The 19,812-nt window shown below is 43.6% G+C and overlaps 1 protein-coding gene across 1 annotated transcript in view; it reads right to left on the bottom strand.

Annotated features, from left to right (window-relative positions):
• LOC115463099 (survival of motor neuron protein-like) overlaps positions 1-19,812 on the bottom strand; it is a 95,326-nt gene that overhangs the window by 14,993 nt on the left and 60,521 nt on the right. Inside the window, exons 5-7 of the mRNA XM_030193311.1 lie at positions 18,949-19,086; positions 9,618-9,689; positions 6,278-6,388 (exon numbers count right to left, since the gene is read on the bottom strand). Of these exons, the coding sequence (XP_030049171.1) occupies positions 6,278-6,388; positions 9,618-9,689; positions 18,949-19,086 (321 nt within the window). The remainder of the gene's footprint in view (positions 1-6,277; positions 6,389-9,617; positions 9,690-18,948; positions 19,087-19,812) is intronic.

Raw genomic sequence — 19,812 nt, 5'->3', positions numbered from 1 at the left:
TGATTAGGCAGGTGGGAAGGAGTCCCAGCAGAGGCAGTTCAGTTCAGTTCAGGAGAGAGAAGCAGAAGGAGAGAAGTATTTGCAGGCTGAAAATCCTTGGGCAGGGAGGTCCCTAAAGTACTAAAGCAGGCTGAGATTCCTTGGGTGAGAGGAAGTCCCAAAAGTATTGAATTCATTGTGAAGCTGATGCAGGGGAAAACCCTTGGGTAGAAGGAGTCCCTAAAATATTGAACTCTCCTGAAGGTAAAGAGGATAGAAGGTAGAAACTGCTGCTTGGTGACTGAACTGTGATGATGAACTGAAAGAAAAAGAACTGTTTGTCTTGGGAATTGAATTACTGTTTATTGTGCCCTGGATAAAGAGCCTAGACTGGAGCCTGTAAGCATGCATTGAGTCCTGGTATGGGCTATGCTGCTATTGGAACTGTGTACTAGAAACCTGCCTGGAATAAAAGTTCTTAAGATTGAAGTTACTGGTGGACATCTGTTCCTTCACTGTACCGGGAGCTTGTGGCTGGAGGAGATTGTTCTATCCTTGGCTGCACAAGAGAGGTACCTGGTTACAAGACATGATAGAGGTATATAAAATAATGAGGGGAGTGGAACAGGTGGATGTGAAGTGTCTGTTCACGCTTTCCAAAAATACTAGGACTAGGGGGGCATGCGATTAAACTACAGTGTAGTAAATTTAAAACAAATCGGAGAAATTTTTTCTTCACCCAACATGTAATTAAACTCTGGAATTCGTTGCCAGAGAACGTGGTGAAGGCGGTTAGCTTGGCAGAGTTTAAAAAGGGGTTAGACGGTTTCCTAAAGGACAAGTCCATAAACCGCTACTAAATGGACTTGGGAAAAATCCACAATTCCAGGAATAACATGTATAGAATGTTTGTACGTTTGGGAAACTTGCCAGGTGCCCTTGGCCTGGATTGGCCACTGTCGTGGATAGGATGCTGGGCTCGATGGACCCTTGGTCTTTTCCCAGTGTGGCATTACTTATGTACTTATGTTTCCCTGCACAGGAATAGCATTCATGGACTAAAATGGAGTTATACTGGGCTCTTGATACTGAACAGATTTCAGAACTTTACTGTAGTCCTCAACAAATTTCTTGGACATCTATTACAGGAACAAAGGAGGATGCTCTGGAAGAGGCAGCAAAACAGATGGAGAAGACTTACTGGCTACTTTACCTAATACTGATGTGAATGCCATTTGAGGCTGTACAGGCAACTGTTGCCCAGAGGCTGACTGGATCTCAACTGAGGACCAAGAGGACACCTACACTAGATCTGCTTTATTGGTCAGAAATGACCAATCCTGCACTGGAACACAGTCTATGTTTAATCTGGGCTAGCCCATACTATTCTACCCGTGCTGTGAGGGCACTGTAATCACTGTGATGGCAGAGGAAAAGAGTAATCAGTGCTACTTGTCTGGTCGCAGTCTCTCTGATGTTGCAAATAGAACAGGAGACAACTGTGCAGGTCTGTACTTAGGAGAAGTGGTCAGAAAGACACTTCACTAAGGTGACTGTGCTTCTCCAATGCTTTGAAAGAATTCCTTCACCTCAGACGTCTGCAAGCATTCAGAAGACAGTTGCACTTCAGGCCATGAAACCTCCAAGAGATTTTGTTCCAATTTGGATGATACCTGGTGCTTCTCCTTTGCAGCTAGACTTAAAGCCACTCTGCAGGGAGGCAGAGGCAACTTCTATCAAGGAGAATCTGCTAGGGTGTGCAGAGTCAGTAGACTTCTGCACAGATGATGTCCACTTTTCCTCCTCCTGGGCAAGGAGTGTTGTCCACTTTGTAGTGACTGCAGAGCTGGTTTGAGTGGTCCTTCTGGGTTTATCAAAACATCCCTTCATAATGCTTGCAGTAAGCATGATTATGGTTGAGCCCCGACAAATTAGGCAGCTGAAGTATGTGTCAAAGTTCTTTATCTTCCTCCCATTCTATGGTCAATGGCAGAACCTGACTTTCAATGAAAAAAAATGAAACATATACAAAAAAGCAAAATGCTTTTAAAAGCAATCTAAAAAATCTGACACAAGAAGAAGCAGAAAATCTCTAGAATATGAAAGAGCTTTGTTTTTAGATCTGAAGGACAAAGGTGCAGGAAGGGCCATGCACACACAGAACCTTATGCTATTTCTGAGCTCTGGGACAACTGCTCTATCCTGACACCACCAGATAATGTCACCCCACGTCTAGGCTCAACTCAATCCTGCTTGTTGCTGTAAAATTGCACTTCCTTAGCATACAGTTTTTGATAACTTTTGATTTAAGGTTACAAAATCCCCAGATGAAAAGTTTTATGTTCTGCCCATCAAATCTAATCATAAGCTGAACCTGGAAACTCAAACATGCTCAGGTCTGGCAACGAAATCTGTTTGAATTGCATAACAGAGTTACTATTTACACTTCCTCCTACCAGTTTGTTTATAGTTTTAAGAAAGTGACATGTCAGCACAGTGAAGAAATTCTGCTAAGCTTGCTGCAGCAGTTACAAAACATAAATGAACTTCTGCTCTGTCCCTGGAAATTTCCAGAAAATATTTGTTTGTAAAGAAATGTTTGGGCTAGCATAATTACAGAGCAGTAAATGCAAGCAAAAGTCCCAGGCCAATGGGGACATAAAAACATAAGAATAGCCATACTGGGTCAGACCAATGGTCCATCTAGCCCAGTATCCTGTTTCCAATAGTGGCCAATCCAGGTCACAAGTATCTGGCAAGATCCCAGAACAGCAAAACAAATTTTATGCTGCTTATCCTGGAATATGCAGTTGATTTTCCCAAGTCCATCTTAATAATGGCTTATGGACTTTTCTTTTAGAAAATTATCCAAACCTTTTTAAACCCTGCTAAGCTAACTACTTTTACCACATTCTCTAGCAACAAATTCCAGAGTTTAATTACTCATTGAGTGAATAAATATGCTCTCCGATTTGTTTTAAATTTACTACTCAGTTGTTTCTTTGTGTGCCCTCTATCCTAGTATTTTTAGAAACAGTAAACAAAGATTCACATCTATCTGTTCCACTCCACTCAGTATTTTATAAACCTCTATCTTATCTCCCCCCACCCGGCTTCTCTTCAAGCTGAAGAGCCCTAGCCACTTTAGCCTTTCCTCATAGGGAAGTTGTCCCATCCCCTTTATCATTTTCATCACCCTTCTCTGTACCTTTTCTAATTCCACTATATCTTTTTTGAGATGTGGTGAGCAGAACTGCACACAGTATTTGAGGTGCAATCGCACCATGGAGCAATACAAAGGCATTATAATATTCTCAGTTTTCTTTTCCATTCCTTTCCTAATAATTCCTAACATTCTATTTGATTTCTTGGCTGCCGCTGCACAATGAGGTTTCAACGTATCATAAACACCTACATAAGAACGTAAGAGTAGCCATACTGGGTCAGACCAATGGTCCATCTAGCCCAGTATCCAACAGTGGCCAAGCCAAGTCACAAGTACCTGGCAGAAACCCAAATCGTGGTAACACACCAAGTTACCAATTCCAGGGCAAGCAGTTGCTTCCCCATGTCTGTCTCAATAGCAAACTATGGACTTTTCCTCCAGGAACTTGTCCAAACCTTTTTAAACCTAGATACGCTAACCGCTGTTACTACATCCTCTGGCAAAGCATTCCAGAACTTAACTACTCGTTGAGTGAAAAAATATTTCCTCCTATTTCCTTTAAAAGCATTTCCATGTAACTTCCTTGAGTGTCCCCTAGCCTTTGTATTTTTGGAATAAGTAAAAAAAATCGATTTACTTCTACTCGTGCTACACCACTCAGGATTTTGTAGACCTCAATCGTATCTCCCCTCATCCGTCTCTTTTCCAAGCTGAAGAGCCCCAACCTCTTTAGCCTTTCCTCATATGAAAGAAGTTCCATCCCCTTTATCATTTTGGTCACTCTTCTTTGAACCTTTTCTAATTCCGCTATATCTTTTTTGAGAGAAGATTTCAGCATATTATCTTCAATGACAACCTAGATCTTTTTCTTGGTTACTGACCCCCAATGTGGAACTTAGCATTAAGGTAACTATGATTTGGATTATTCTTTCCAGTGTGCAACACCTTGCATTTGTCCACATTAAATTTCATCTGCCATTTGGATGCCCAGTCTTCCAATTTCCTAAGGTTTTCCTGCAATATTTCACAGTCCGCACATATTTTAACAACCTTGAATAGTTTTGTGTCATCTGCAAATTTAATCACCTCACTTGTCGATCCAATTTCCATATCATTTACAAATATTTTAAATAGCACCGATCCCAGTACTGAACCCTGCGGCACTCCACTGTTAACCCTCCTCCATTGAGAGAAATTGTCATTTAACCCTACCCTCTGTTTTCTGTCCGATAACCAATTCCTAATCCACACCAGAACATTGCCTCCTATCCCATGACTCTTTAATTTTCTCAGGAATCTCTCATGAGAAACTTTATCAAAAGCTTTCTGAAAATCTAGATACACTATATCAACCGGCTTACCTTTATCCACATGTTTATTCACGCCTTCAAAGAAATTAAGCAAATTGGTGAGGCAAGACTTCCCTTGGCTGAACCCATGCTGACTCTGTCCCATTAAATCATGTTTGTCTATGTGTTCTGTAATTTCATTCTTTATAATACCTTTCACTATTTTTCCCGGCCTGACATCAGGCTTATTTCCCTGGTCACGCCTGGAACCCTTTTTAAAAATCGGTGTCTCATTGGCCACCCGGACAATTTTAATGACAGGTTACATATTACTAACAGCAGATCAGCAATTTCATGCTTGAGCTCTTTCAGTACCCTTGGATGTAATGCCATCTGGTCCAGGTGATTTACTACTCTTTAATTTGTTGATTTGGCTCAGTACATCTTCCATGTTCACTGAGATTTCTGTCAGTTCCTCTGCATCATCACCTTTGAAAACGGAGTCCCTCACAGGCTTTCTGCTTCTGATGTTTCATATCCTGTTTTACTCTTCTTTATCAGTGCTTTGCATCTAACTCGTAGCGCTATAGAAATGATAAGTAGTAGTAGTAACTCGCCAGTACTTTGTTGCTTCTTATTTTCTTCATTTGGGCCCTTTTTCCATACTTTGAAGGATGCTCTTTTGGCTCTAATAACCTCCTTCACTTCACCTTTTAGCAATGCTGACTATTATTTTCTCTTCTTTCCACCTTTGCAAATATGTGGAACGCATCCGGTCTGGGCTACCAAGATGTACATCGTCCATGCCTGATGTACATTGTCCATGCCTGATTTAAAGTCCTAACCTTAGCAGCTGATCCTTTTAGCTTCTTTTTAACCATCTTCCTCATTTTATCACAGTCACCCTTAAGGAAATGAAATGCTGCTACAGTAGATTTCCTTTGTGGCTTCACTCCAGATAGTAGCTCAAAGTTTTATCATGTTATGATCACTGCTTCTCAGTGAATCCAACACCATTATCTCTTGTACTGTGCCCTGCATTCCACTAAGGACTAGATCTAAAATGGTTCCCCATCTAGTCGGTTCCTGGACCAGTTGCTCCAAGAAGCAGTCATTTATTACGTCTAAGAATTTTACCTCCCTAGCATTCCCTGAGGTGACATTTATCCAGTCAATACTGGGGTAACTGAAATCACCCACTATTATACTGTTGCCAAATTTGTCAGCTTTCCTAATTTCTGTACACATTTTTTTTTCATCTGTTTCATGTATAATGTTTATTTTGTTTGACTCAATTCTCGCTAACATATAGCGCAACCCCCCCTCCAATTTGATCTACTCTATCATTGTGATATAATTTGTACCCTGTTAGCACAGTGTCCCAATGATTGTCGTCCTTCCACCAGGTCTCTGAGATGCTATTATATCTACTTCATCATTTAGTGCTATATACTCTAACACTAGTCTTTGCTCTAAAGCTACATATAAAGATTTTTTAAAAATCTTATTGTATCTTTAATTGATTTGGTGTGTATTAGGATTATGCTATTCTTGTTTTTAACCTTGATGATGTAATCCACATTACTCCTAGGGGCCCTTTTATTAAAGCCTAGCTAATAGAATTAGCATGCGCTAAATGCTAAGAAGCCCATGGGTATAAAATAGGCTTCTTAGCATTCAGCGCATGCTACTGTAATTCTATTCGTGCACGCTAAACTTTAGTAAAAGGGCCCCCTTAATTGGCTAGGCACTTATCTGCTAAATTAAGTTTTTTAAAAAAGTGACAGGATAAAGAAAGATAATAAAATTATGCAATATATTAAGTACAGGGCTTGATGCGTACCAGATAGTACCCGGTATGGTAGCCACTCATATACCAGGCTATTAGCATACTTCCCAATGCTTCATCATCTTCACAAGAGTCTGGACCCATAGGAGGAGGAGGAGGGATCAACTATAATTAAAAACATATGACGGTTTAAAGAGACAAAAAATACCTCATTTGCTGAGCTTTATTTCAGCAGGTTAGTTCCCAGAGGTCAGACTGCTACCTTACAAAAAGTAACCTAGAAAAGCTTCACATTTTTCATTTTTTCTATATTAAGTCAGTAAAAATGAATAACTAAAGCACTGCTTCTGCCTAGTTCTGGAAACAAACTTTGCTGGGGCCAATGGCATGAGTACATGTGCACAAATGTACACTCGTGTTAATCCAGCAGCATACTGAAGGAAAGAGGCCCCACAATGAGCTATGTGGCTGGATATGCAGCCATGTAGGCAGGAAGGAGGTCCAGTGTAGTTTTGTATGATGGGGAATGTTTCACTGAATAAAAGCTAGATCACCAACTATTCCTTCTCATGCCATCTGTGACACATCCATGGCTAGTACACATGATGGCTCAAGTAAATGCTGAAGGATGAGTCTAATAAATCCCAATTCATTCAGCTGATAATTCCATAAATGCACATATGCCCTAAATTTGTTTTAATTTCTCTTTATTGTATCTTTATAAATACATAAAACTCAGAGCTAACATAGCATTTTAGCTAAAACTTTCAATACCAAATAGAAAAATGAACTGATGCACCCCTAATCTTAAATCTTAGGTAATCTTCAAGATGGCTAACATGCGACCTCAGCCATCTCTCCCTCCCAATTCTCCCCCCCCCCCCCGACACAACTCCCCTGAAAGTCTGATCCCCTTTTCAACCCTCCAACCAGATCAGAACCTTCTGACTCAACACCTCGACCCTCCCCCAAGACAACACCCTAACCCTCCTGACCCCAAACCCTGCCCCTTATACATTAATCCCACCCATTTGAGCCCTACCCTTTACTCCATCCAGGACTTACCCAGAGGCAGCACTGGTGGTCTTGTGGGTCCCCAGTGGAAGTGATCCCCCTCTGTGGCCACCCAAGTTGGTGGTGAGATTCACAATGATGTCAATGACCCCTAGTGGTTGTCTTTCCATATAAGGAGTTATTTTTTATGGATGGAGTTCATTTTTTATGGAAGGATAACCCTTAGCAGTAGGAACATGAGACTACTGCTAGGGGGTCATTTGCACCACTTTGAATCCTGGCGCCAACCTGGGCGACAGTAAAGGGGGATTGCAGACACCTGAGACCTGCCTCTGCGTAGGTGAAGGTAAGGCAAGGCATGGGGAAGGAGTTTATATGCAAGGAGCAAGGTTTGGAGCCAAGGGGTTGGGGTTTGGAGTCTGGAGTCAGGAGACAGAGTGTTGATTTGCAGGGTTGAGGGGAAAAATTCAGGAGGACAGAGGGTGCACCGGCCCAGAACTTTACATTTAAACTACTGGCCTGCTGTTAATGCAACTGCCCTTACTGCCTCCTCTTGAGATGGCGGTAAGTTCAGCTGCGTTAATCAGCAGTTGTGACAACTAGCACGTGGTATTGACCCAAATGCTAGCTATCACAGTCAGCCACTCCTTCACCTCCTCATGTCATGCCCATAGGGTTACCATATTTTGTCCCCAAAAAGGACATGCCCTGCCCCTTTCACACCCACCCCACCCCGCCACTTTCACGCCCTCGCTCCGCCACTGTCACATTTTCCCCGCCCCCGTCACACACCCTGTCACTCCCCCTCCCCGTCACCCCCTCCCCTTACCTTACTACTGCCCTGGTGGTCTAGTGACCTCTTCGGGGCAGGAAAGAGCCCCCTCTTTCCTGCCCGGAGCGCTGGCCTGCATGCATCCTTCCTGTTCGTGATCTCGGCGCCGATTCAAAATGGCCACCAAGAGTTGAAGTCTCGCGAAGTCACTTCAACTCTCGGTGGCCATTTTGAATCACCACCGAGATCACAAACAGGAAGGATACATGCAGGGCAGCGCTCCGAGCAGGAAAGAGGGGGCTCTTTCCTGCCCCAAAGGCGGAAGAGTTCACTAGACCACCAGGGCAGTTGTAAGTAAGGAGAGGGGAGGCTAGCAATCTGCCCGTTTGTCCGGATTTCTGGACAAACGGGCAGATTGGCAAAACCCGCCCGGTTGCCCAGACATGTCCTCAAAAAGAGGACATGTCCGGGTAAATCCGGACATATGGTAACCCTACATGCCCAGCTCCCACCTACTCCTGTGTCATGCAGCTAATGTAGGATTTTTACCATGCACTGCTGTTATTAGTGCAGGAGACATTAGAGTGTGGCAAATCCCACTTACCTTCTTAACACAGTTTAATAAAAGGGCCCCTAAGTGTACAACTTGCTTAGAGCATGAACAAATAATAGGATTTTGGTTCAATTAACATCAGCAAGCAATTTCACAGCTATGCAGCATGCACAGTGATCACACATTTCTCAAGACAGTCCCTTCCTTTAGTGAGGCACTTACAGCAGATCAGCATTTCTGACTGAACATAGCTCAACATGTTTTACTGACAAACTGTATAAAAACACAACTGTATAAAGTGCAACTACGGAAGTATGCAAACAAGGTCGTGCCCTAGAACTTCCTGCACTGGAAGCTTACCTAAGTTTTCTTAAAGCACTGCCTGGCTCAAATTTTTTTCACCTATACAAGATCTATATAGAATAGATTCTGCAGCAAGCTGCACAGAATTCTGCAACCAAAATTAACATTCTGTGGCACCTGAAATATATACTGCCAAATAAAAATCAAGGAAATATATTTTAAAATTCTATACTGATCACAGTATTACTACTGCAAATTGTAATTGTGTGAAACCTTACTCCATTGCTTTTTAAAATATTATGTATTGTGGTGGTGGTAGTAGAGAGTTACTTAAAAAATTTCAGTGCAAATATGAGGAGGGCGGCATCCACTAGGAAGAAGTTTTAATGGTTTAAGTATTCATATTAAAAAATCTTAAATTCCTGAAGCAAAATGAAGGGAATACAAGTACACTATTGCTCATAATGTCTCCTCCTATCAGTTTCTCATCTCATTAAGATAATTACGACTGGTCTGCAAGTTCATATCAATGCTAAACTTGCCTGAAGCATAGAAATAAATGTAGAGTTTAAGAGGCTGACTCAGGCAGGTTTAGCACCAACATGTGCTACAATTTCTACAGAACCAATCTTTAGGTTTCTATTACTTTCACTCATTTTCATTTAGCATGAAAACATTCAAAGGACAAAACTCAGCAATAATTAGCAAGCTTGGCAACTGCAGAATCGCAAGGAATCATGCCTATAACTTACCGGTGGTCCTGTAGGAATAGGTGGAGGCCATCCGGATAGAAAAGGTGGCATTTCATTGTGCTTTATTCCAAACTGTATCAGAAACATTTCAAAAACAGAGTCCAGGATTAAGGAAGGAGAAATTAAGCTACCCTTCATCTACTATACTACAACGCACTCTCAACTTTCTGAAGCTGACTCTGTGGGTTCAAGGGTTTGTAAGTTTGAAGCTCTGTAACCACTTTTAGTCACCATGTCTCTGTGCCCCGCCCCTGCTTCAAAACGTGATGACGTCAAGGGCAGAACACACAGTGAAGGGATCGCTGCACCGTTGCCAGGCAACGGTATGCAACGTCAGACGCATGATGGACCTATCAGAGGGAAGTGTAAGAGAAGAAGGGAGGAGCGTCACAGGCGAAGGGGTCACTCATTTTGTGTGGAGTAGGACACCAACATTGCTGGAAAGAGAACAACATTCCACAATTCCAGGAATAACATGTATAGAATGTTTGTACGTTTGGGAAGCTCGCCAGGTGCCCTTGGCCTGGATTGGCCGCTGTCGTGGACAGGATGCTGGGCTCGATGGGCCCTTGGCCTTTTCCCAGTGTGGCATTACTTATGTACTTAACATTGGTTTATTTTTCTTTCTTTCGACTGTGCTCCGATTATAGGTGTTCCTATCTGTTCAAAGTTTACCAAAGGTATGAGGGACTTATTTGTACTTATTTTTTTCTTTCCACTGTGTGTTACGGTGTAGTGTGGTCCCATTATACCTGTTGCTATCTGTTCAAACTTTGCCAAAGGTATTAGGGACTTAAGGGGACTTCTGTTGCCCATATTTGTTGCTGCTGTCGGTATGTACTGCGGGTTCTTAGTACGGATTGCAAAACCTTCTTAATACGGACTGCAGTTTTTCAGGCATTGCGTTCTGAGCTGCTTTCGGTTACACTTTCTCTGGGATTTCCCAGTGCACCGGCACATCAGTGGCCACAACAAATTACAAAAATACATTATTTGTAGGCATTGCACTTTTCCAGCCATTGCGACCTGATCGGGTTTGGGTTACACTTTTGCCGGGATTTCCCACTGCGCCGGTACATCAGTGCGCACGCCAAATTGAAAGAAAAAAAAAGGGGGGTCCAAACGAAAAGAACAACAGAACCTTATAACACTGCTTTGGTACCTGTTTATCTGGTTGCATGGCTCTGGGCTGATTAATTTCTTTCACTTTCTTCCCCATTGCTGCTTCTCCGCAGTGGCGTTCCTAGCCTGGATGGCACCCTGGGCGGATCGCGGATCGCCGATGCGCCCCCCCCCCCCCCCGCAAAATGACACCTTCCCCCCCTGGCGGCATGCCACTGGGGGAGGGGTGCCGCGGCGCGTGCCTGTGGGCTCCGAGTTTGCTAACTTTGCTCGTACGCTGCAGCTCCCTCTGCCCCGGAACAGGAAGTAACCTGTTCCAAGGCAGAGGGAGCTGCAGTGAACGAGCGAAGTTAGTGAACTCAGAGCCCACAGGCGCGCGCTGCGGCACCCCCTAGCGGCGTGCACCCAGGGCGGACTGCCCCCACCCCTTGGTACGCCACTGCTTCTCCGTTATAAAATTATTCTTTCACATCACAACACATTTCTCCTAACAATTCCTTTCTAAACATTAATTGCAGGAAGCCAATACCTTGCTAGCGCCCGTTTCATTGGTTTCAGAAACGGGCCTTTTTTCCTAGTTTCTCTATAAGAGCAAGGATTACTGTAAAATGGTCAGCAATGTCAAAGTTGTTGCACCAAAGCAGCAGCTTTCTTTCTTACTTTCAGAAATAAATTCCCTGATACAAAAACTTAAAGTATCAAGAAAGGAAAATATACATCCTCCTCTGCACTATTTGTAAGATATGCTGGCAAAGAAGTGACCATTTTTGCATATGGCATATAAATGGTTCTCAACATAAGAACACAAGCTTGCCTCTTGAGTCTGTAATTCCCCTTTTGGTCTTATTCCTTTATCTTAAGGATCTGTTATATGAGACAACAATATGAAATACATGTGCTTTTAAAAAATTATTTTCATATGCTTTTTATCTATTCCCCCCCACCCCCCATCTTCCAAAGCTTCATTTCCCTAACCCACTCCTTAATACAGACAAAACAACTACTTCCCATTTATCAATGTTGATGTCTGTATGGGGTTCTGAGGAGCACCAGTACTGCCCTGATATTTATTTAGGGGTCTGTTTATTAAGCCGTGCTAGCAGCTTCCAGCAGCTTTGCCGACACAGCCCATTCAACTTAGTAACCCCAGCGTTACATTTGTAAAGAAGAGTGCCTCAGCAACAGGTGGTTTGAAGCACTTAAAGCATACAGAACACAAAGACTAATTTAATGAGTTTACTTTGTCAAATGAACTACTTCAAACATCTGCTTCTTATCACTGTTGTGTACAGGCATTTGCAATGATAAAAGCAACATCTAATTCAGGGTTAAAGGAGAAGCAGTGGTTTTAATTGAGGGACAAACCTGAAAAAGAAAAAAAAAATCCATCTTGCACTTTTGTGCAGGAAAGGTTTTTCCAATGCTTCTCTCAGGAGTGTAATGCTATAACTAAAGTTTTAGCATTAAGCATCTGCCAATCTTTTTAAAGTCCCCCCTCCCCTGAATAATCAAACCAAAAGAGAGTGATCAGTTTGTACATCATTTTTCCCCCCGTTTTTAATTATTTTCTTCCCACTACCTGCACAGTGCAAAAGTAGATCTGATGCACTGAAACAGCTTACAGCAGCACTGCCCAAACTTGCCTTGTGATCCAGTCAGATGGGCTTTCCAGACAACCACAGTAGGTACAAGAAAGACAGATTTTTATACATTTTATCCTGCATTGTGGATATCTTGAAAAGTACAGTAGACTGGCTGCGAAGGAACCAAAACAAGTTTGGATTGCTGGGGAAACTTGAGAGGGGAGAAACGTCATTCTACAAAATATGAAATGAAAAAAAAAAATACTAAAAAAGGCCTAACTGAAGCCACTTTGAAACAGGCATAAGGAAATTCACCTTCAGTTATGTATTTCCACAAACTGATGTCCTCAGCTCTATAGACGAAAAGCAGAACCAACCATCAAACTCTTGAGTCCCATTTTCCAGGGACAACCGGGGACAAGTCTGCTTTAGTAGTAGAACCACCAGGCTATATCCTTAGGCACTGCTGCCCTCCTCTGGTGATCACACATTATAACCAACAACACTTAGAATCCTATATAATAATTCTCACCTGGCTCACTCTGTGGGAGGAAAACTCACCTGGCTCACTCTGTGGAAGGAAAGCACTGAGCTGCCAGCAACACTCACTCTGCACCACTCACTAGGACCCGCCCTCAGCCAAGCCCCTTCCGGACATAATTCCCAACCCCAACGTTCTAAATGAAGCCTCAAAAGCCCCTCAAAACCGGAACTGTGAGGCGCCAGAGATATCCGGTCGAAAACGGAACTAAGAACTCTGAAGCGCCGTATGCTCCGCCCTCGCGTCACAATGCCATGACGACGAGGGTGGAGCACACTGCTGGAAACTCAACAAAACGTGAGCGGCGGAGCACACTGCTGGAAACTACCGCGACGCAAACACCATCGGATCTCGCAGGTACCTCAAGGGGGGTCGGGGGACACCTGCCTCGCTGACGCTAGCTCCCCGTGCCTGCAGGGTGCTTCGGGGACAACTGGCTCGCTGAACTTGCCTCCACAGCCTCCAAACCCCATCTCCCTCTGCCCCCAAACCTTGCTAGAGCCCGTTTCATCTCTCCCAGAAACGGGCCTTTTTTTTACTAGTGTACTAATAAAAAGTCAGTTGAACTTTTGACATTAGACTATATTGTGTGTGCTCTGTACAGCAGGAAATACTTTCATTTTAGTTCCACACACATAAAATCTCATATTCTCTTTAGTACAACCAAAATACTGAATGCTTCTTGATCACTTCCTAAGATCTGCTAAGTACAGTTTTATTCAGTTCCACCCTTCTCTGGGGTCCAACATCTCCAAATTAGTTGATCTCGCATAAACCATGACCGTAATGAACCTCATGCCTAAGCCAGGGTACGTGGAACACGATCTCAAACTCTCAAATGTCTTGCTAATGCTCACTGGGGTACCTGCACTGTGCCAAAGAGCTTCTTTCTGGTGTTCATAGATCTTGTACTTGGAAGCTGCTTTTAATCATCCAGCACAATCTGTAGCAGGTGTTCTCTGAGAACAGCAGGTTTTATATTCTCATAAGTGGGTGACCTGCATCACTCGGTCCAGAATTTAGAAAAGTGTAATGAGAGCTTTGTGGAGCATGAGACATGTTCCACCATGCATGCGTGAGTGCCTTCCCACCTGCTGCAAGAACATGGTCTCCTCAGTTTAATACTACAGCAAAAAATAAAGTAAAAACTACAATGGAGACAACTCCAAAGGGAGGTGAAAGGGATTGTGGGAATATAAAGCCTGTTGTCCTTAGTGAACACCTGCTACAGGGTAAGTACCTGCACTTTCTCTGAGAACAAGCAGACTTATTAATTCTCACAAGTGGGGAATCCCTAGCATTCAGGCTCACCAAAAAGAACAAAACATCGGTCAAATTGGGCCTCGCAACGGTGAGAACATAACACAGATTAACCTGAAACTATATACAATATGAATGAGAGTGCAGCCTGGAACAGAATAAAACAGGCCTAGGAGGGTGGAGTTTGATTCTAGACCCTAAACAGATTCTGCAACACTGTCTCCCGAACCGACTGTCACGTTGGGTATCCTGCTCTAGGCAGCAGTGAAATGTGAACGTGTGGACTGAAGACCACGTTGCAGCCTTGCAAATTTCTTCAATGGAGGCTGACCTCAAGTGGGCTACCGACGCAGCCATGGCTCTGACATTATGAGTCGTGACATGACCCTCTAGGGTCAGCCCTGCCTGGGCATAAATGAAGGAAATGCAATATGTCAGCCAGTTAGAAAAGGTGCCATTTCCCGATGGCGACCCCCAATCTGTTGGGATCAAAAGAAACAAAAAGATGGACGGACTGTCTGTGGGGCTTTGTCCGCTCCACGTAGTAGGCCAATGCTCTCTTGCAATCTAAGCAGGATGTGCATGAGGTCAGGGAAAGAATGCTGGCAAGACAATGGACTAGTTCAGATGGAACTCCGGCACCACTTTCAGCAGAAACGTAGGGTGTGTGCGGAGGACTACTCTGTTGTGATGAAACTTAGTATAAAGTTAATCCACCACAATGAGCCTGAAGCTCATTGACCCTATGAGCTGAATTAACAGCCACCCAGAAAGTAACCTTCCAGGTCAAGTACGTCAGATGGCAGGAATTCAGTGGCTCAAAAGGAGCTTTCATCAGCTGGGTGAGAACAACGTTGAGGTCCCATTTCACAGGCAGAGTTTTTACAGAGGGCTTTCACAACAGCAAACCTCTCATAAAGTGAACAATTAGAGGCTGCCCAGAGGTGGGCTTACCCTCTACATGGTGATAAGCACCAAGGTGAACCCTTACGGAGTTGTCCTTGAGATCAGAGTCTGATAGGTGTAGAAGGTATTTAAGCAGGGTCTGTGTAGGACAAGCAAGGGGATCTAGAGCCTTGCTCTCACATCAGACAGCAAACCTCCTCCATTTGAAAGAATGGCACCTCTTAGTGGAGTCTTTCCTGGAAACCAGCAAGACCCGGAAGACACCATCTGAAAGACCAAGGAAGAAAATTCTAGGCTCCCAACATCCAAGCTGTGACAGCAAGAGACTGGAGGTTGGGCTATAGAAGGGACCCCTCGTTCTGCGTGATGAGGGTCAGAAAACACTCCAATCTGCATGGTTCTTTGGAGGATAACTCCAGAAGTAGAGAGAACCATATCGGCCATAGTGGGTACAGCGTGATCAGAATCATGGTTCCACCGTCTTGCAAGAGTTTCAACAAAATCTTCCCCACTAGAGGTATGAGAGGATACGCATACAAAAGACCTGTCCCCCTATTGAGGAGGAAGGCATCAGACGCTAATTTGTCATGGGCCTGAAGCCTGGAACGGAACTGAAAGACCTTGTGGTTGATCTGTGTGGCAAAAAGATCCACCAAAGGGATGCACCATGCTCGGAAGATCTTGTGGGCTATGCCCATATTGAGAAACCACTCATGAGGTTGCATTATCCTGTTCAGTCTGTCAGCCAGAGTATTGTTTTTCCCCACAAAATAGGTGGCTCAAAGGAAAAAGTCATGTTGGCAAGCCCAATGCCACATTCGGATGGTCTCCTGACACAGAAAGCGTGATCCGGTGTCCCCCTGCTTGTTGGTGTAATACATTGCAACCTGATTGTCTGTTTGGATGAGAACAACTTGATGAGATAGCCGATCTCTGAAAGCCTTTAGAGAACTCCAGATCGCCTGGAGCTCCAGGAGGTTGATTTGAAGACTCGTTTCCTGGGAGAACAAAGCCCCTTGAGTGTGGAGCCCATCTACATGAGCTCCCCATCCTAGGAGAGATGCATCTGTCATCAGCACTTTTTGTGGCTCAGGAATTTGGAATGGAAGTCCCAGAGTCAAATTGGATTGAATGGTCCTCCACTAAAGGGAGAATACAAGCTCCGAGGACACTTGGATGAAATCTTCTAGACTCCCCATGGTTTGATAATCACTGGGAATCTAAGGTCCATTGAGCTGATACCATGTGAAGACATGTCATGGGTGTAACGTATACTGTGGAAGCCATGTGGCCCAATAATCTCAACATCTGACGAGCTGTGATCTGCTGAGAGGCATGAATCTTGGATGCAAGTGCAGCAAGATTGTCTGCTCTTGTGTCTGGTAAGTAGGCTTGAACCATCTGAGTATCGAGCAGGGCTCCTATGAACTCCAATCGCTGGACAGGACAGAGATGGGACTTGGGGTATTTTAAAACGAACCCTAGTAGCTCGAGCACCCAAACAGTAATCCTCATGGACTCCTGAGCACCCTCCTCCGAGGTGACCTTCACCAGACAATCGTCGAGCTACGAGAACACACGGACTCCCAAGTCTGCGAAGCAATGCTGCAACTACCGCTAGACATTTGGTAAAGACCCTTGGAGCTGATGCGAGGCCAAAAGGCAACAAGCGGTACTGAAAGAGATATGTTCCCAGCCAAAATAGTTCCGGTGGGCTTGAAGTATCGGGATACGAATACATGCATCCTTTAAGATTTTATGAATCATTGGGAGAAGGGTGCCCAGGGAAACCATCCTGAACTTTTCTCGGACTAGACATTTGTTCAGGGCCCTTAGGTCTAGGATGGGACACATCCCACATGTTTTCTTTTTCACAAGGAAGTACCTGGAATAGAATCCCCACCCTTCCTCCCCTGGTGGAACGGGCTCGACCGCATGGGCCTTCAGAAGGGCTGAGAATTCCTCTGCAAGTACCTGCCTGTGCTGAGAGCTGAATGAAGGCTGAATGAATGAGCTCTTGGTGGGCAATTTGGAGGTTTGAGATACCAATTGAGTGCATATTCGAGACTATTTGAAGAACCCACCAGTCGGAGGTTATAAGAGACTACCTTTCCTGAAAAAAACTTAACCTTCCCCAGACTGGCAAGTCATCCGGGATGGGCACTTTTACTGTGGTTATGCTCTGCTAGAGCCAGTCAAAAGCTTTGCCTGGGGAGCAGCAGGAGCCTTTGGCGCACGCTGTTGATGTGAACGAGCATGCTGGAGTTCAGCCTCAGCAGGCTGACGAGCCAAAGGGTTGTACCTATGTCTAGGATAGTAATAGGAATTCCTCCTTGGCTTGCCAAAAGTCCTCCTATCTGAGGAAGCAGATGCAAGGCACCCAGCAGGAGAGAGAAGAGATAGTACCAGTGTGTTTTTTGATTTGTTCTGCGACCTCCTCAACCTTCTCTCCAAAAAGGTTATCCCCCGGCATGGCGCATCCCCCAAGCTCCGCTGAACAGAATGTTCCAAGTCAGAAACACGCAGCCATGAAGGTCTGACAACTGCTATACTCTGGGCAGAGATCCTGTATTCCACATCAAAAGTATCGTAAGTGCCCCTGGCCAAGAACGTTCGACACACCTTCTGCTGCTTGACCAACTGGCAAACGGAGGAAGCGCATCAGTCAGCACCGAGTTTCACAAGTGGACGCTCGTGAAGAGCTGGTATGATTGTATTTCTGAAATGAGCACTGAAGCCTGGTAAATCTTTCTCCCAAAAGAATCTTGTTAGACTTTTGTAAATTCTGGACTGGCCGATGCAGGTCGGCATCACCAACTTGTAAGAATTAATAAGCCTGCTTATCCTCTGAGAATATTTCTTAGCTTTTCCCACATTTTCTTGGTTTCTGATTGCATTTCGTGGTACTTGAGGATCTCTTCTCTATCCCAACAGAATACAGAATAATCACTTAGACTGACACTTTCATTACCAATGCTGCATAGTCTTACACAAGGTCAGCATTTCTACCATGGAACTAGTTCTCAACCTACACCACAATCTAGCTCCTTACTCCCAACAGCTTTAAGTATGTCTGGGCACCGGCCATCTCTAATTTCATATTGATTATTAAAATTATTTCAACTATTCTAACTAATTTTACCAACTGAAAGTTATTCTTGCATAACTGGACAAAACTGACTCTCCTCTGATAACTCCTCTTTCCTTAGACAGTAGTAGGGTAAGTGGCTCCTTCCAGATCCAACGACTAACAGAAGCCTGGGAATTCTGTTTTATTGAATTGCATTTTCCCAGCCTCACCACTGCTGATCCCAAGTGTCAATTCCCTTCCCCCAGCCTGAACCCTAGTCAATCCCCAGGTTTTTCACCTGCCAAAATTCATTTCTGTCTTCCCATCCCAAATCCTCTAAACTCCTCTACCTCACCCAGCAGGACAGCAGTGCTTTGTATCTGCATTCAGCTTTCTGCTGCCTGGCTCAAGTCTGGCTATTCTTCTCCTCCTGGCACAAAGGGAATCAATGATTGGGGTTGGGGGAGAGAGACAGAGGGGGATCAGATATGTGGAGAATAATCCACTAACAGACACTGCTTTTATTTTCTCTGAAGGCTACCATATATCTAAACCTCACTGGGTTAATCTGGCCCTTTTTAGGGGGGTTATCTCTCTCTCTCTTTTTTTTTTTTTAATCATTGTGCCTTCTTTTTCATAATTTGCCTTGATGTATTCCTTTTAATAAAAAGGACCAATATCCTGTAGACACTTGCCCTTGTTCCACTGAGAGTGGAGCTATAATTTTATTTAGAATAAATAGAAAAGAATCAGGCAGACTGGGTAGTCCAACTGGTCTCAGATATTGTCATTTACTATGCTGCCAGACAGTAAACTGTAAGATACGAACACCATGCACTCAAAGCTTACCCTTGCCAGTCCAGGCACTGGAGGAGAATTGGAGTTCCAATGAACTGGTTTAGGTATAGTGGGATGGTACTGCCTGTGTCCTGGGGACCTGGACGATTTCTCACTCTCATCAGTTGAATACAGAGTCTCATTTCCATTCTGTAAGATAATTTAATTTAATCAAAGTTCCAGAGCTCTTATCTGCAATACCAATTTTATACAGTGGTCTTTGCGTTCTACAGGTAAAAGTTACATTTTAACTGCTTACTTAATTTTTCCTTTTGCTCTTCTCATTTACATGTCTTTTATAAATTAAAAAGAGAAAATCTAATTTATCATCATGCATTTAAGGTCTAAAGAAGACATATCCACTTTTTTATTTTATTGTACAACTCAACATAATTAAAAAATTATGGATACTGTATATAATGCCACAACCATAAACACAAAACCAAAACCAATCCTTTTGAAGAAGTTATTACATCTGTAGGATCTTGAATTCAAAGGACTGTACCTGAAAACAAAAATACACTAACTCTAAAATGAAAAAAAAAAAAGGTATGGGAGGATGCCAATGTACTAAAGTGCACTTGACCTCACCCAAATACATACATAAATAAGTTTATTATACATAGTAATGGACTCTGTTATTGACATACAAATGAACCTAGTCAGTAAAAGTTTTCCATACACTATCTACACCAGAGGTGGGCAACCTTGGACCTCGAAGGCCACAAACCAGTCGGGTTTTCAGGATTCCCCCAATGGAGGCAGTGCATACAAATAGATCATATGCATATTCATTGGGGAAATCCTGTAAACACTACTGGGTTGAGGTCCTCTAGGACTGAGGTTGCCCACCCCAGATCTAGAGACTTACCTACT

Source organism: Microcaecilia unicolor, chromosome 2 (genome assembly GCF_901765095.1).
Source record: "Microcaecilia unicolor chromosome 2, aMicUni1.1, whole genome shotgun sequence".
Classification (NCBI taxonomy): Eukaryota; Metazoa; Chordata; class Amphibia; order Gymnophiona; family Siphonopidae; genus Microcaecilia; species Microcaecilia unicolor.
Note: the sequence above shows the minus strand (reverse complement) of the source record. Positions and strands in the feature narration are given on the sequence as shown.